The sequence below is a fragment of the Dama dama genome, chromosome 12, assembly GCF_033118175.1.
Source record: "Dama dama isolate Ldn47 chromosome 12, ASM3311817v1, whole genome shotgun sequence".
In the NCBI taxonomy this organism is placed as follows: domain Eukaryota; kingdom Metazoa; phylum Chordata; class Mammalia; order Artiodactyla; family Cervidae; genus Dama; species Dama dama.
This window is the reverse complement of record NC_083692.1, coordinates 86,237,010-86,253,472: the sequence shown is the minus strand read 5'-3', so window position 1 is coordinate 86,253,472 and position 16,463 is coordinate 86,237,010. Positions and strand designations below refer to the sequence as shown.

The 16,463-nt window shown below is 48.4% G+C and overlaps 1 protein-coding gene across 1 annotated transcript in view; it reads right to left on the bottom strand.

The window, feature by feature from the left end:
- ITGA11 (integrin subunit alpha 11) overlaps window positions 1-16,463 on the bottom strand; it is a 133,551-nt gene that overhangs the window by 18,749 nt on the left and 98,339 nt on the right. The window contains exons 13-19 of the mRNA XM_061157988.1: window positions 13,535-13,675; window positions 13,067-13,270; window positions 11,844-11,974; window positions 7,045-7,211; window positions 5,535-5,677; window positions 4,134-4,244; window positions 673-758 (exon numbers count right to left, since the gene is read on the bottom strand). Coding sequence (XP_061013971.1) covers window positions 673-758; window positions 4,134-4,244; window positions 5,535-5,677; window positions 7,045-7,211; window positions 11,844-11,974; window positions 13,067-13,270; window positions 13,535-13,675 — 983 coding nt within the window. The remainder of the gene's footprint in view (window positions 1-672; window positions 759-4,133; window positions 4,245-5,534; window positions 5,678-7,044; window positions 7,212-11,843; window positions 11,975-13,066; window positions 13,271-13,534; window positions 13,676-16,463) is intronic.

Sequence of the window (16,463 nt, the reverse complement as noted above, 5' to 3'; positions counted from 1 at the left end):
AAGTCCTTATTACAAGATACTGAATACAGTTTCCTGTGCCTAACAGTAGATACTTGTTTATATATATATAAACATAATATATGTATATAATCATGTTATACTATTTCCATTTATAGTATATGTTTATCTAATCATCTCTAGTTGAATAAAAGTTAAGCATAAATTTTTTGAAAATACATTACAAAAATTTAAAATAGGATCATTATTTTCCCTTGTCTGCTAGTTTATTTCTTCCAGGGAATCATGATCACCCTGCTCATCTCCTGCTAACTCCTTAGCATTGAGCCCAAGTGGTCAGTCCAAGGACCTTACAAGTCACCTAGTCTGAGGGTTGCATAATGAACACAGAACGCTTGGTCTTCAGTCTCCACCTTTTCTCAGCTTATAGTGTAGAAAGGATTCTTTCTCTAAACAAAGTTTGAGGAGGTTGGATTAGACTAACTATCCATTTTAGAGAGGCGGTCACTTATGCCCAGAGAGGGCTAGGCATTTCCCGGAGGTCACACAAGAGTTAGAGGCAGAGCCTAAGCTAGACCCATGCTCCAAGTTCAGTGTTTGGTCCTTGCTGCCTAAGAGAAGCGTGTGCAAGATTGTCACCCAGGGCCCTGGAAGCCCAGATCCCAGCAGGGGAGCGAAAGGAGTCAGGGTGGAGAGGCGGAGGAACCAACTCACATGGCTGTGGGCAGGTCACTGCGGGCATCTAGCAGGAGGTCGGGGACACAGTGCTCATCCTCATTGCAGCCGTTCCAGAAGGGCACCTGGGCCAGGGAGAGGCAGGTGTGGGTGGCTGGAAAGGGCACCCACAGCCTCCAGCCCGTCTTCCCTGTGGGTCAGCCCTTACCCTCACAGCACACCAGCTCCTCTCTCTGTAGCACTAGACACGGGCTTTGGTTTTCCTGCCCTTATCACAGATACCGTGCTGCTTTTGATCATGGTTTTGCATAGACAGTCCTTTCTTTAGAACATGGCTCAAGACTCAACTCATCCTGGGTCCCCTTCAATCCTCTAATCAAGGTACCAGCACAGAACACCCACTTACCTGATGCCAATCAACACTGATTGAGTGCTTACTGTGGGGAGGAAGCTCTCTGGTCCTGGGGGTAAAGGATGAGGGATATGCAGCCTCTGCCCTCAACTCATGGGGAAGATGGGTGTGTGAACAAATAATTACAGTGTGAAATATGCAAAATCTGTATGAGAAATAGAAGCGGCAGAGGGAGGAAAGAGCAATCTTGGCCCATGATGGTTGAGAAGGCTTCACAGACATGACAGTAGGTCAGAGTTCCAGAGGAGGACTGAGTTAACTGGATGGACCAGGGGGAGGGTAGTCTGGGAAGAAGGATGAGTCTGTGCAAAGGGCCTGAGGCCTGAGGCAGCAGGGTAAGTTTGGGAAATAATGGTTATTTAATGTTGCTGCAGTAAGGAGTGCAGGAGATGGAGAGATGGCTGGAGCCATGTCCTACAGAGTTGTGGGGGTGGTGTCTTGCAACTGATAGGAATCACTGACCGCTTTCAGCTGCGACTGTCCTCCTAGACATGCATGTTGAAGACCCTACTGAGGAGGCTGCTGCAGTGTTCACATAAGAGATGACGACGGTGTTGGTGTGGTCGTGGATGTGCAGAGCGGGAAACAGGTTAGGGGCCTCAGAGGCAGAGCAGCAGGACCTGGAGTTCATCAGGACTAAGGGAGAAAAGAGTCCCGGACGTTGGCCAAGTTTCCTTTTGGGTGTCTGAAAGGATGGTTACACCATTTATTTATAAGTGGAGGAGTTATGTGGAGGTGATTAGTTTGGGACAGACTGAGTTTGAAGTGCCCATGACCCATCTGGGGAGAAGTGCTCAGCGGGTGGGTGGGTGTTCAAGTCACGGGAGGGGAAGCTGGTGTCACCGAGGCCGGGTGTACCTTACAGTCACTGACTTCTCAGAGGGGAGCCCCCTGAAAGTGTCAGTCGCTCAGTCAGGTCTGACTCTTTGTGACCCCATGGACTGTAGCCCGCCAGGCTCCTCTGTCCTGGGGATTCTCCAGGCAAGAATACCAGTGAGTTGCCATTCCCTTCTCCAGGGGATCTTCCCCATCCAGGGATCGAACCCAGGTCTCCTGCATTGCAGGCAGATTCTTTACTGTCTGAGCCACCAGGAAAGCCCTCTCTCAGGTCCATGTATTCTTGCTTTAGACACATTTCTATGAAGCCTGCTCCTTAGCTTCCCCATCCCGTGGTGGGTTTGTAGCTTGAAGCAGCCAGCAAGGAAGACAGCAGAGCTATACAAAGGAGGGCAAATCGAGGCATTCAATGACAGGACATGACTCCAGACACTTCGGAAGCCCTCAGGGGCTTCACGGTATTCTAGCTTCTGCGTTCACCTTGGTGATTTCAAGTCTCCAATGAAATACGCCCCACCCCTGCCCAGCATACTGTTTAAGTGTGAAAACTATAGAATAACCCTCAGAAAAATTTCTATCCACTTGATATAAAGGGATAATTTAACATGATAAGCATCTGTTATACTCAATTGTATGGAATGGCTCATTCTCCCCAGAGGCAAGATTTTATGGTATTAGAACAGTGCTGGGCATTGAGGAGAAGTTAAATAAGAACTTGTAGCAGAGAGATGGGAAGAATGCTTCTAATTTGCTGGAGGCTAGAAATCTATATTAACAAGATTTTGAGACATTTAGCTGCTATCCAAAGCCCTTGGTAATATGCCCAGACTGACTGTTTCAGCTCTATTTCTCATCTTTTCTTTACACATCCCTTCATCCTGCTTGTTTCCACATCCACACCTTGGCTATGCTGTCAGCTTTCCTGGAATAAAAGCCTGTTATCCTCATCTCATGTCTATTAAAGGACCAGGGGAAGGCCACCACCTCCAGGAATCCCCCCTCCCTATCATCTGATTGTATGATGACACTTCCTATGAGCTTATTCCTATTCTGACTTGGCCTATGACCTGGATCACCACCTTGCATCCGTATCATCAGCATCAGAGAATACCTTGCCCATTCATCTGCCATGGGCTTCAACAAGCTTATAGAATGAGTGACTCATACCCGCTCATGAGCTCTACTGGTTTGTAATGACTGTGATGGGAAAAATACTAAGATTCAGTGTATCCAGCTTTCCCCTGCTCACTAAGGAGGATTCCAGCCTTGCCAGGCCAGTATCACCCCCCTCTCCTGAACTGCATTTTCAGACACTCTCACTTACACGTTTGTGACTCATAATCAGGAGAAGAGGGGAGGTGTGAAGGTGGGTGGTAGGTGGTGAGATGTGGCAGCTCTGGGAAGAGGAATGAGCTGGGGGAGGCTGATGGGGGAGAATGGGAACAGAGATCTTCAGAAACCTTGCTGTTGACTATACAGTGTTTTTATGTCAGAGAAACACAAGAGAACATGTGAGTAATTCTGAGATTGTTTGCTGGCTGGGTTCTATATAATTCTCAGGGACAGTGTAGAAGCTGGAACTCACTGGTCACAGTCTTAAGACCACTGTGGGATATTTGAAAGTTGTTTCCTAGATCCTCAGGGTTTATTTTGCCTGTTCTAGAACAGATTAGATTGAAATGATAACTGCCTGACGTTTTCTTTGTGAGGGATTTATCTGGAGTTGCAGAGGTAGGGAGCATCTGACTATTAGATACCAGACAATTCTAATATTCCTAGAGCCAGGGATTGAAAAATGTGGATTGAGGGGTGTGCAGAGCCATTGATGAGGCTAAAACAACTTATTTTTGGCATACTTGGAGCTGGGAGGACTGTCAATAAGTCGATCATTCAACCAGGCTCTGTGGTTGAATCACTCTCTGGCCTCCAATGTCCTCATCTGTAAATGAGGGAGGTGGCGATTGAGAACTAAAATCCCTCTGGTCCTTTGACTCTCGGGATCCATGCCGGGCTCACTCTCTGCTGGGGATACAGAAAATCTCAAAGGCTGGGTCCTTACCCTTAAGAAACTGCTCAACACAGGTCACGAGGAAGGAGGGAAGGACATGCTGGGGGTCTGTGGGGCAGGAGGTGGGAAGGTGTAGCAGGAGAAGAACTCACGTGTGCCCTCACAAAGCCTGGGCTTCTGGGAGGAGGCGAGTGCTGGGGTGGGGTATGTGCCAGAGCTGCTTCCCCGGGTGCCAGGACATACCGAGACCCTGAGGGTCGTGGGCCAGCCGTCATCCAGCATGGGGCCGTAGTCGGGGTCCTCCAGGGAATACTCGATCGAGAAGGTCACTGGCTTCACGTAGTCAGCGGTGTCCTATGTGGGAGGAGATGAGGATGGGGCGAAGGCAGAGGGAACATTCATGTCTGGGTCAGGGCCACTGAGAGAGAACTCATCTCCCTGAGCTGGGAGGACAGCAACTTGTCAGCCCTGAGCATGAGTCCATGGAGCCTAAGCATCTGCAGGTGGACAGAGGTTCCCAGATGGGTCTGTAGCTGGCGTGTGTGCCTCCTGGAAAGGGCCCTTGGGTCCGTGTATGCCAGCCCCACTGCTTGCATGTTCCACCAACTCCGGCTCATCCTTCAAGGCTGGGAACCTGTGTCTTCAACCCCCCAGCCTCTAGGAAGCCAGGCAGCAACACATGGCCACACTCTGTTCAGACTGTTGCTGACACTCTTGCATTGCATCCTAACTTTGTGATTGTGTATTAGTCCTAGTCCCTCAGAAGCCTCTTAGCACTCTCCTAGCACTGTGACAAGCTTATAATAAATGTGTCAAATCAACAAAAGAAGACACATGAATAGGGGCATTCAGGGGATGCTTAGAGCTGGATGAAAAATCCCTGACTCTCTCATGGAGCCCAAATCTTGACATGAGTGGCTTCCTTGTGTTAAGGCATATCTAAAAAGTTCCCAGATAATGATGATGCTGCTGGTTTGGGGGCCCCACTTTGAGAACACAAACACACCATAGGGGCAACACATTAACAGACACTAGGACTCCTTTTTTTTCTGATCTTTGCTCATTGGACACCGAGGCCAAGTGGGCTCTGAGTGTCCCCTGTCTGTGTCTCCAAGACTGGAGCTGTGGCTGGGTGTCTGGAGTTTCTGGGTGGAGGAATTGGCCCCCACTGGTTCCCCCCTCTGCCAGGCTGGCCTCTGTTCCTCCCCCCAGCCTCTTCATGCCACTGGTCCACCTTCCTTGGTCTTCCTTTTCAGCTGATGCCTGCTTATCCCTTCCTTCTGAGCCATGGCCCCTGACCCCCATCCTCTCTGTAAGACATCACTGAGCCGACCTCCCTCCTTGGATTTCACTGCGTGCTTAAGCAATGGTGGGCATCTGGGAGATGGCAAAGGGGATTTCAGATGAGGGTCCAGTGAGGTGGGGAAGCAGGGTGACCCAGTGGCCTCTGCTCTGGGGTATGAGTGTGGGTGGCCAAGGTCCAGGACACTGCTCCCTGCTGGCCTCCTGAGGTCTGCTGGGGGCTCAGCACCAGCCTGGCACCAGCTGAACTCTCTGCCTCTCCATGGCAGCACCTCCTCCAGCTCTGCTCCCTTCCTGGAGGAGCCTGGGCTCTGCTTCTGGGCTGCAGGGCATCCGGCTTACCAGCACGTGGAAGTTGATCCGCTCACAGTGTTCCTGGCCAGAGGAGAGAAGGGCAGCCCTGTTGGTATACCGGTCGCCGCCCTCATCCAGGTGGGCCCGCGGTGTGTACCGCCTCTCATCCATGGTGGCATTATACCTGATGCCTGGAGGAAGGAGAGGGCAAGACCATGGAGGTGGAGCCACATTTCCACCAAAGACTGTTTACTTCCCCTTACAAATAGCCTTTGGAGAGTCAGCCTCCTCCAGGAAGCCCTCCAGGATGGCCAAAGAAGAGCGACTCCTCTCCCCTCGTAAAGCTCGTGTAGGCAGGAAACTCCCACATGGAGAGCAAGCAAAACAGTGAGAAAAGCCAGAGGAAGGAACTAAAGAGAAGAGGGAGGCAGAAGAAGGAGAAAGGAAGATGGAATTGACAGTGAAGGGGTAAAGAAAGAGGAAGAGATGGAGGGGAGAGTGAACGCAGTGGAAGAGGTGAGGAGACAGTATAGGCGTCACGGTGGAGTCATGGGCCCCTTCTGGAGTCAACACAGCTCTGACCCTCTCCTGTCACCTTCCTAGGTCTCGCCCTCAGCTCTGGGATCCTGTCGGGCCTGGATCTGAGTGTCTGCAGGTGGCAGTTCCCATCACACTAGGGAGGACTGGCCAGGCCCTGCCCACCAGCTCCTCAAACCTAAGACTGTTCTGAGGTTAAAGACTGCATTCTCCTCCCTTTCAACTGGGTTGATCTTTTGCTAAATGTAAGAAAAGCCCAGCCCCTCCTCTGGTACCCCAGCAGCACTCTGGGTGTGCCAGGTTCTCGGTATTATTCTCCTTTCATAGAAGATGAAAGAAGGACACCACCACCCAGGCTTGCCTTTGTTCTCATCTCCCTTGTGGAACACCCAGTTTTTAATCATCTGATTGGTCCTCCTTGGCTGAGAAGCTCTCTGTGGCCCCAGTTTCTTGCACAGGCCTAGTCTGGTCCTGGAACCTGCAGCTGCCACTTTCTGGGGATGACTGGGCCCAGGGCTGTCACAAGCCAGTGTTTGATCCCAGCCTTGGCTGAGAGAGAAGGACCCTCAGAAGGAAACTGTCCTGCTGTGGACTCAAGCTCACTCTGAGCAGAAACCACTGCTACTTGGGTCTTTAGCCACCTGATCCCCTGTTTCAGATCCCTCATGGGTCTGACTCTTTCTTTGAATCTGACTTCACAGCTTCTACACCCTAAGCTATTGGACTGCTTCTGGTCCCCTGTTCTGATTCATACACTATCTCTGACTGTTTCCACCTTCCCTAGCCTCTCCCCACATTGGTCACCCCTGCTCACTGCCATCCTCTTCCTGGCATGAGACCCCCTCTCTGCCCTTTGGAATGAGAGCACTGAATGGGCATCTAGAAGTCATCAAATGGGGCTCTAGGTGTGACACTGGCACTCAAAACCCATTTCAGCAAAAGCCCAGATTTAGAAACAGAGCAAACACAAAGTCCTCGGGGAGAGACTGGAGCGGCGGGAGTCAGGAGGGGCCTGATTTACCGACTGTCGCAGTTTGGTAATGGGGTGCCAGGAAGACGGGCGTGAAGCAGAGGAAGGCAGCCAGGCAGGTGGCATCTCTGCCGCTGCGTTTGCAATCCCTGTGAAAGATGTTGATCTTGGATGGCTCAAAGTGGAGGCTGGCATTGATCTGAACCACAGGGCGGGACCTGCAGGAGGAGGGAGAGAAGCAGGGGTGGGCAGGGTGCAAGGCTGCCCTGCTGGGACCTGGGGGAAGGTGGAGGGCCAGATGGAATGGGGTCTCTAAAACAACCACTGGAGGGTGAGGTGGTGGTGGGGCCTTCAGAGAGGGGCTCTGGTGTCACAGGATTGGGCAAAAATGTGCACAAGTAGATGAAGGGCAGGCTAAGTAATCTCATAGCCCCTCAAGGCAACCCTTCATCATTTTCCTAGGAGCTGTACTCGCTACAGACCATACTGACATCCTTTTGCCTCCTCATCACATCAACCCTGCATGTCCATTACAGTAATCCAGAGAGCTTTAAAAACTCCTGATGCCTGAACTAGAACAAAACATTTTAAAATTTGTATGGAAATACTAAAGACCCCAAATAGCCAAAGCAATTCTGAGAAAGAAAAACAGCTGGAGGAATCAGGCTTCCTGACTTCAGACTACACTACAAATCTACAGTAATCAAAACAGCATGGTACTAGCACAAAAACAGAAATATAGATCAACGGAACATGAAAAAAAGCCTAGAAATAAATCCACACACCTATGGTCAATTCTTTACCAGCTGAGCCACAGGGAAGCCCAAAAATACTGGAATGGGTAGCCTATCCCTTCACCAGCAGATCTTCCCAATCAGGAATCAAACTGCGATCTCCTGCATTGCAGGCGGATTCTTTACCAGCTGAGCTACCAGGGAATCCCTATGGTCAATTAATCTATGACAATTAATCTATGACAAAAGAGGCAAGAGTATACAGTGGAGAAAAGACAGTCTCTTCAATAAATGGTGCCAGGAAAAGTGGACAGCAACATGCAAAAAAAAAAAAAAAAAAAAAAACTAGAATATTCTCTAACACCATACACAAAAATAAACTCAAAATGGATTAAAGACCCAAATGTAAGATTTGTGTTTTCCTGTGAACACATTTCAAGATGTTTTCCTATGTTAGAGGACAACATAGCCAGGATACTCTTTGACATAAATTACAGTAATATCTTTTTGGATCCACTTCCTAGAGTAATGAAAATAAAAACAAAAATAAACAAATGAGACTAATTAAACTTAAAAGCTTTTGCATAGCAAAGGAAATCATAAACAAAACAAAAAGACAACCCACAGAATGGGAGAAAATATTTGCAAATGAAGTGATGGACAAGGGATAAATCTCCAAAATATATGAATAGATCATGTAGCTCAATATCAAAAAAGCAAACAACACAATCAAGAAATGAGCAGATCTAAATAGACATTTCTTCAAAGAAGACATACAGATGGCCAAAAAGCACAATAAAAGATGTTTAACATTTCTAATTACTAGAGAAATGCAAACCAAAATTACAATGAGGTATCACCTCACACTGGTCAGGATGGCATCATCAAAAAAATCTACAGACAATAAATGCCAGAGAGGGTGGGGAGAAAATGGAACCCTCCTTCATTGTTGGTGGTAATATAAATTGGTACCCCAGTATGAAGGTTCCTTAAAAAACAAAAAATATACTATATGATCCAGCAGTCTCACTCCTGGGCATATATTCAAAGAAAACTGTAATTCAAAAAGATACACACACCCCAGTGTTCACTGCAGCACTGTTTACAATAGCCAAGACAAGGAGGCAACCTAAATGTCCATCAACAGATGACTGGATGAGGAATATGTGGTGTATATACATACATATATATATGGAATATAAAATGGAATATTACTCATCCATAAAAAATAATGAAACAATGATATTTACCACAATATGGATGGACCTAGAGATTACCATAGTAGGTGAAGTCAGAGAAAACCAAATATAAGATATCACTCATGTGGAATCTAAAAAAAGATACAAATGAACTTATTTACAAAACAGAAACAGACTCACAGCCTTCAAAAACAAACTTGCAGTGACCAAACAGTAAAGATGGAGGGGAGGGATAAACTGGAAATGTTTGGAATTAACATATATATAGTACCATATATTAAATAGTCAACAAGGCCCTACTGTATAGCATAGGAAACTCTACTCAATATTCTGTAATAACCTTTATGGGACAAAACTCTGAAAAAAATGTACATATGTATATGTATAACTGAATCATTTTGCTGTACACCTAGAAACACAACATTGTAAATCAACTATACTCTACTATAAAAACTAAAAAATCCTGATCCCCAAATTGCTCTCCATGTCAAATCAAACCAGAGTCAGCATCAACATGTCTTAAAGCAATGCTTCTCCGACTTTAGTATATTTGCACATTTCCTGGGGATCTTGTTAAAAAGCAGGCCTGGGATTTCTAGCAAGCTCTCAGGTGATGTTAGTGCCGTTGGTACCTGGGCCACACTTTGGAGAACGTGGGTGTTACAGCACTCCAGGTGATTCCAGTGTGCAGACAAAGGAGGAAACAACACAGTTCTAGAGACTCCCCGCTCATCCACTCAGTCCAACACTGCCCCATCCAGGCAGTCAAGGAAACATGAATTTACTCTCGAATTGACTAAGTCAAACAGAGTTAGGGAAGGAAACTATTGCCTCTCCAAACCATGCATTTATATAAAAAGAAACAAGTGTAGTGAGTTTTACATGCTTCAGAGTTCTAGCATGATTATCTGTGCTAATATGCTGCTCTTCTTAGTGCAAGGGGGATGGTGCCTCCTCTGTGCTGTGGAGTGAGAAGGGTAGGTTTGAGTCTCGGCTCCTACTGGACAGACCATGTGATCTCTCTGACCGGGAATTGTGAGAATCAAAGTACATAAGTGAGAATGCCCTTCGACATTGCAGAATGCTGTGTAAATATAATGGCTTATATCCGCAGTTCTCAGACTTAGGTGCCTACTGGAAGTGAACACCTGGAGAGTCTTTAAATGCCTGAGTCCTTGACCTAGAAATTCTACTTTAAGTGGTCTGGGTAAAACCTGGGTAATGAGAGGTTTAAAAGCTCCCAGGTGTTGCTAATGGCAGTCATGTTTGAGATCCAGGGAGTTTGACTCTAAATTTTCCCTAGAGGGCTCCAGCCCACAGTTTCAGCGTCACTCAGGTAGCACTTAGGTTTAGACATCACAAGCTAGGGCTTGACTGAATCCACTCTGTGGGACCGATTCTTTCAGTGTATCTTGTTTCCTGTAAAGAATGTAGTTTGTGTGTTGCCCCACAGACCCGGGAGACAATGTCTACCCGCTAACCTGGGCCTTGTTCACCTGTCTTGCTTCCTGGCTAGAACCAAAGCAGTGAATACATTTAGTCCAAGCTGCTGTCGCTACCGAAGACCTAACATCCCCTGCAGAGGATCCTTCAAAGAAGGACCTGCGGAGAAGGCCTTCAAAGAAGGACCTGCAGAGAAGGCCTTCAAAGAGAGACAGGCTGTGGCGCCAGTGAAACTTCTGGGCTGGACCTGCGGAGACCCCGCTTCCTCAGTGCTGCCCACAGGAGTGGGGCAGCTGACACTTGGGCCATGGCACTGGGGGGACACTAGGAGCTCGCAGATACACTGCTCCCCGTTGCTCCCCTAAGGGGCTGTTGTAGAAAGCGGAGGCTGAATTCTTTCTGCTTCTCTGGAGACGCTGGAGCAGGGAGCTGCCCAGAGCCTGAGTCTGCAGCTCATTAGCTACTTGCCTCTCGAATCTCTCTCCTCCTCTCCTGCTTCAGTTTCCCTGGACCCTCACTTCTGCTTCTGGGACTGAAGCCCCTCCCACAGCAGTGCAGATGCACAAGCTTTAGCCTCAGGCTCTGTTTTCTAGGGAACCTGGACTAAGACATTTCCTGAGTGGAATGTAATATTCTTGAGGACCAAGAACATAAAGATTCTCCCCATGAAGTCATCAGCTATCTCTGTTTAATATCTTTATTAAGTTGTATGAAAAATGTGATTGCACTTTTATAAAATTATATGCAGATGGTAAAAGACTGGTAGGGAAATATGCCAAAATATTAATAGTGGTAACGTTAAGGTGATGAAACTGAGTGATTTATTTCTCAAATTTTCTCTAAGTTATTGTATTTATAATAAAAGTATCAACATATAGAAAATTAGTTCAAATTAAAGTTTTTTTTTGGCTCAAAAAGTAGCTGACACATCACACGGTAGAATAGATGGACTTTTAGAAAACCCTTTTTTTTTTTTTTTTTAAGTTTCAGACCATTGCTTAACACAGACCCCAAGTACAAATGCATGACAAATATCTGATGGAATGGTACAGAAATGAGGCCCTGAGAAAGGAAACCCGGGGTCAGAAGGGGTTTGGAGGAAAGAAATCTTTCACACTAGGGGAGAAGGAGATCCTCCCAGCTGAGAATGTCCTCAGCCTGTCCCTTTAAGAGAAGCTAAATGGGAGAAATGCCCCAGTAATCAGAACTTTTAGAAAAAGGCAAAGGGGGTGTTTAGTCACTAAATAGCTCTAAAATCTCTGAACCCCACTGAGAAGAGGGATTTGGACTTCAAAATAACTTACAGTGATTCCATAAAAAGGAAATTTGTAGTCACAATGGGATAAGAATAGGGTGAATTTGGCCAACAGTGATTAAAGACAAGAGACAAAGAGTCTAAAGCGTGTCTTTTAAACCCTGTATCCATCAGGACCCTCAAGAGAGCCCAAGAATCATGAAAAATGGGGGAACCAACCACAAAATCACGGCGTTGCCAAGTGCGCCCACTGCCAGGTCAACGAGTCCGTCCTCATCGAGGTCCAGTTGTCCGTGAATGCTGCAGCCAAAATACTGGAGGCCAGGAGCCAGCTCTGAGGCGGTGATCCTCTGTAGGAAGTGAAGAGCTGGGTGTGGGCACCCTAAGGAGTAGATACAACTGGGAGCCCTGGAGACAGCCTGTTTGAAACTATCAGGAAACTTCCTCAGCCCAAAGCTATCTCCTCTCCTCGTCTGTTTTGGAACCTGAAATTTCTATCATTAAGTCATTCTTTTGGATTAAAATAATGTGTCATAAAAGGGTTCTCCACTGAAGAGGGAAAGGGGGGAAAGATGGGGTAGGAGATAAGAAATACAAACTATTATGTATAAAGTAAATAAGATATGAAGATATACGACACAGGGGATCTAGCCAATGTTTTATAATAACTATACATGGAATATAACCTTTAAAAATTGTGAACCACTCTGATGTACATCTGTAACATATAATATTGTACATCAACTATTTAAGAAAAGAATTCCCCATAGGATGTAAGTACACATTACATGACAGGTAACCCATCACTATCTCTAAGTGTGGTGTATTAGGCTCTCTTACTAATAAAATAGGCAAAAGTGATGAGCCTGAGGGGAAGGCGCTTGGGATGGCTCACTCTTGGGGACAGCACTGTTTCTGAGGCATTTCCAGAGAGGAGGAGCCCAACTAGGCCTTCTCCATTCATTTGTTCAGCTGTGTCCGACTCTTTGCACCCCCATGGACTGTAGCCCTCCTGGTTCCTCTGTCCATGGGACTTCCCAGGCAAGAATACTGGAGTGGGGTGCCATTTCCTTCTCCAGGGGATCTTCCTGGACCAGGAAACGAACCAGCATCTCCTGTGTTGGGAGGCAGGTTCTCTACCACTGAGCTGTTAGGGAAGCCCCAGGTCTTCCCCACATGTAGTCAGTTGCATGAAAGCATGTGAGGGCCAGTGGGATTCAGGTCCTTGGGGGGAGTTTGTTATTGCTGTTGTTGGGGAGATGAAGTTAAGCAGGGAGAAGGTATCCACAGGGGTGATGGGAAGGTCTTAAGACTAATTTCAACTTGCGGCAAGTAGAGCTAGGACAGATAGCAATCCTTTCCTGGGTGAGGCCAGGGCATGAGCTACTAGAACTCCAAGTTCTAGCTCCATTTATTTTGGGGGTTGGGGTGGGGGGCATTACCTGCTTCGGTGTCTTCAGGATGCTGCCTTGGAAGCCATGGTAGATGTAGATGACACCCCCGTGGTTGTCTTCCAGAGGGGCTCCCACCACCACATCGTTGTAGGAATCTTGATTGAGGTCCCGAACGGAGGCGATGGAGGAGCCGAATCGGGCGTTCTGGTAACCATGGGAATCCTTCAACGTTCCATTGTAAACAAACCGGTCCTGCAAAATCAGGGGCAGGAAAAGGCTCAGGGGGACTTGGCAAGGTCTCTCAGGGTCATGACCCACTCTGGCCTGCACCATCCCTTCTGTGTTTCCCTATTTCTTTCCTGCTACATAAACCCAAGGACAGAGGAGGTTCCTCTGCTCTCCAGTCTGGCTCTGCAGGCATGTGCTGGCCTCCGCTTCCCATTTTCCCTCATGGACACCTGATCAAGGCATGGGTCAGGTGTCCCTGGAAAGCTGGCCAGCATCCGCGCGCCGTACCTGTCTCAGGTTATAGACGTACACCCTGCCCCGCTCTCCGCCCTCGCTGAAGTACATGGGTGCGCCCACCAGCAGGACGTCAGTCACACCGTCTTCATCCACGTCCACCGAGGTGATCTCGCTCCCGTAGTAAGAGCCTATCTGCGGCACAGGGATGGGGGAGGGGCATGGGGCTGGGCTGCTGAGAGGCCTCCCCTTACCAGTGGACAGCCTTTGACTCAGACTCTTTGCTGAAAAAATGAGCGACGCCCCACCCCCCCCCCCAACCCTTTTCTCCTTAACCATTCCACCACCACCTGACTTTCCATTATTTAACTTTTGTTGTTCAGTTGCTAAGTCCTGTCTGACTCTTTGTGACCCCCATGGACTGCAGCACACCAGGCTTCCCCATCCTTCACTGTCTCCTGGAGTTTGCTCAAACTCATGTCCATTGAGTCAGGGATGCCATCCAACCATCTCATCCTCTTGCAACCTTCTCCTCTTGCCCTCAATCTTTCCCAGCATCAGAATCTTTTTCAATGAGTCGGCTCTTCGCATCAGGTGGCCAAAATATTGGAGTTTCAGCATCAGTCCTTCCAGTGAATATTCAGGTTTGATTTCCTTCAGGATTGGCTGGTTTGATCTCCTTGAAGTCCAAGGGACTCTCGAGAGTCTTCTCTGGCACCATAGTTCGAAAGCATCAATTCTTTGGCACTCAGCCTTCCTTATGCACCAACTGTCACATCCATACATGACTACTGGAAAAGCCATAGCTTTGACTATAGGGTATGGCACTCCAAATTCTGCACGTGCTGAACATGTCTAATCAGTCCTCTGTTGGGCATTTAACTCATTTTCAATATTTTATTTTCCAAATAACTCTGGGCATAGCACCTTGGGTGGTGACTTGTGGTTTCTTCTCAGTATTTGAGTGCTTACGGTGTTCCTCTCTCGCCTTGGGTGCCATGCTCCCAACTCAGAAACCTAAGGGTCCTCCTGGCCCCACTCCCATCTCTCCCACCTGCAGTCTCCCCACAAGTCCTCTTGGTGGATGCCAAACATGTCCCAAATCCACCTACTTCCCTCCTCCTCCGATGCTTCTTCCTCAGGTGAGGCACCTGACCCCCCATCTCCAGACTGGCCCTCCAGCCCAGCCCTGTGGGGAGCTAGAGTGGCCTCCAGAAGCTGACCATGCCCCTTCCTTGCTTTGGGGGGGAATGTCCAAACTCTGCAGTATGACCCTCCTGGACTGGCCTCCCTGCCTCCCCAGCCTCTGTCTCCCACCCTCTGGCTCCCACATTCCCCCAGACATACTAAGTGATTTCTCTTCTCCAAAAGCCCCCTGCTCTGGTGGGCTTCCCAGCTTCCCCTGTACATACTTTTCTTTAGCCTGTACCCTTTTCTCCTCCCCTCTCTCCAGGTCTGTCTATCTTCCTACAGGTCACTTCCTGTTCAAAGACACCCCTGGCCTTCCCCACTCCATCCCCTGCCGTGGGGGGCCCCTTCTCCATGCTCTCCCCCAGCACTGTCCTCTTCCCCCCAGCACTGGATCCCTCCACAGATGCCCCCAACAGTGGGCGCTGCTCCTGTCTCATTCCCTCCAGGCCTGGGTGCTGTGCCTGGCATGCAGGAGGTGCTCTATAAATGTGTATAGGAGCAAGGGGTTGCTCGGGAAAGAAGAGGAGCCCTTCCCAAGGACAGGCCCCATGTGAGGCACTTTACAGCCTCACGCTGTCTTGGGAGAGATCATTGTCCTTATTTCACAGGGAAGGAACTGAAGCTCAGAGAATTTGAGTCTCTAGCCCAAGGTCAGAAGGCCGGTCACAACCAAATTGGGTTGGAACTCTGATCCATCTGACATCCAAGCCCATGATTCTCCCTTTCTGGCTTGGGGTGTTTTCAGAAGAAATTTATCCTCAAGCATTAAAATCTTTTAACTCAGGAGAATGATAAAAAAAAAAAAATACAGAAGAGGGAAAAAGGAAATTATAAACACAGTGTGGGGAGGGGAGAGATGTGCCTACGCGAAGTGATTAACAGGCAGACAGAGAGCAAAGAGGGAGGCGGAGGGAAGTCTGTCTAAACATGTGGCCTCCGCTATATGGGTCACGGTGATTTGGAATCCACTTAACTTAGCTGCCTTCAGTGCTGCGGTTTCTCGTTTGGATGTTGGAGGCAGATCCAGGCAGTAAAAATGTCATATATTCTTCGGCGAATTCCCTCCGGCTCTCAAGGTCTAACCTTGGATTCTTGAGAGCCGGCCACGGGTGGGGTATGGGCAGGCAGTGTGGAGGCTGGGACCAGAGCAGCGCCCAGAGCCCCCAGGGCACTTGGGATGGGAAGAGGAATAGTGGAAGGATGGCTCCCTGCAGCTAGAGGGATGGAGGTTAGACCTGGCAAAGAGCATGTCCTCATGGCCAAGGGCAGTAGAAGAGGCAGGAAACAGGGCTGTTCCCAGGCTCTGGAGCATCAGGGGCAAGCCAAGAATAACAGGAAGGACCTGGACAGGGCTCAGCTCAGCACAGGGTGTCATGGATACGGGATGCTGCCAGGCAGGAGGGGCCAAGGCCTTGTGTGGGGGTTGTTGGGGTCAGGAGGTAGCACAATTTAGGCAGCCCCACCAAGAGTCCAGGATTCTGAGCTTTACCCAGGGAATCTACCCAATAACCTTGGAAAAGCTGTGTTTCTTCTCAGGACCACGGTTTTCCTGGGCTACTGAAATGACCTGTATCAGAACCCTGTTTCCTGATCTTTTCACCATCATTGACTTTAAGCATAGCTTTCCTCTGTGCATTCATGACCTTCTAACACAAGACTCTAGCAGCACAGCCTGGTTGCCCACCACGTCCTGGGGGGTGCTGTGACATTGGCGGTTGTACCGTTCTGCATCGTGCCCATTCCAGGGAAGGAAAGAAGTTGGCATCTTGGTGAACCCCTGGGGCCTTGCTGT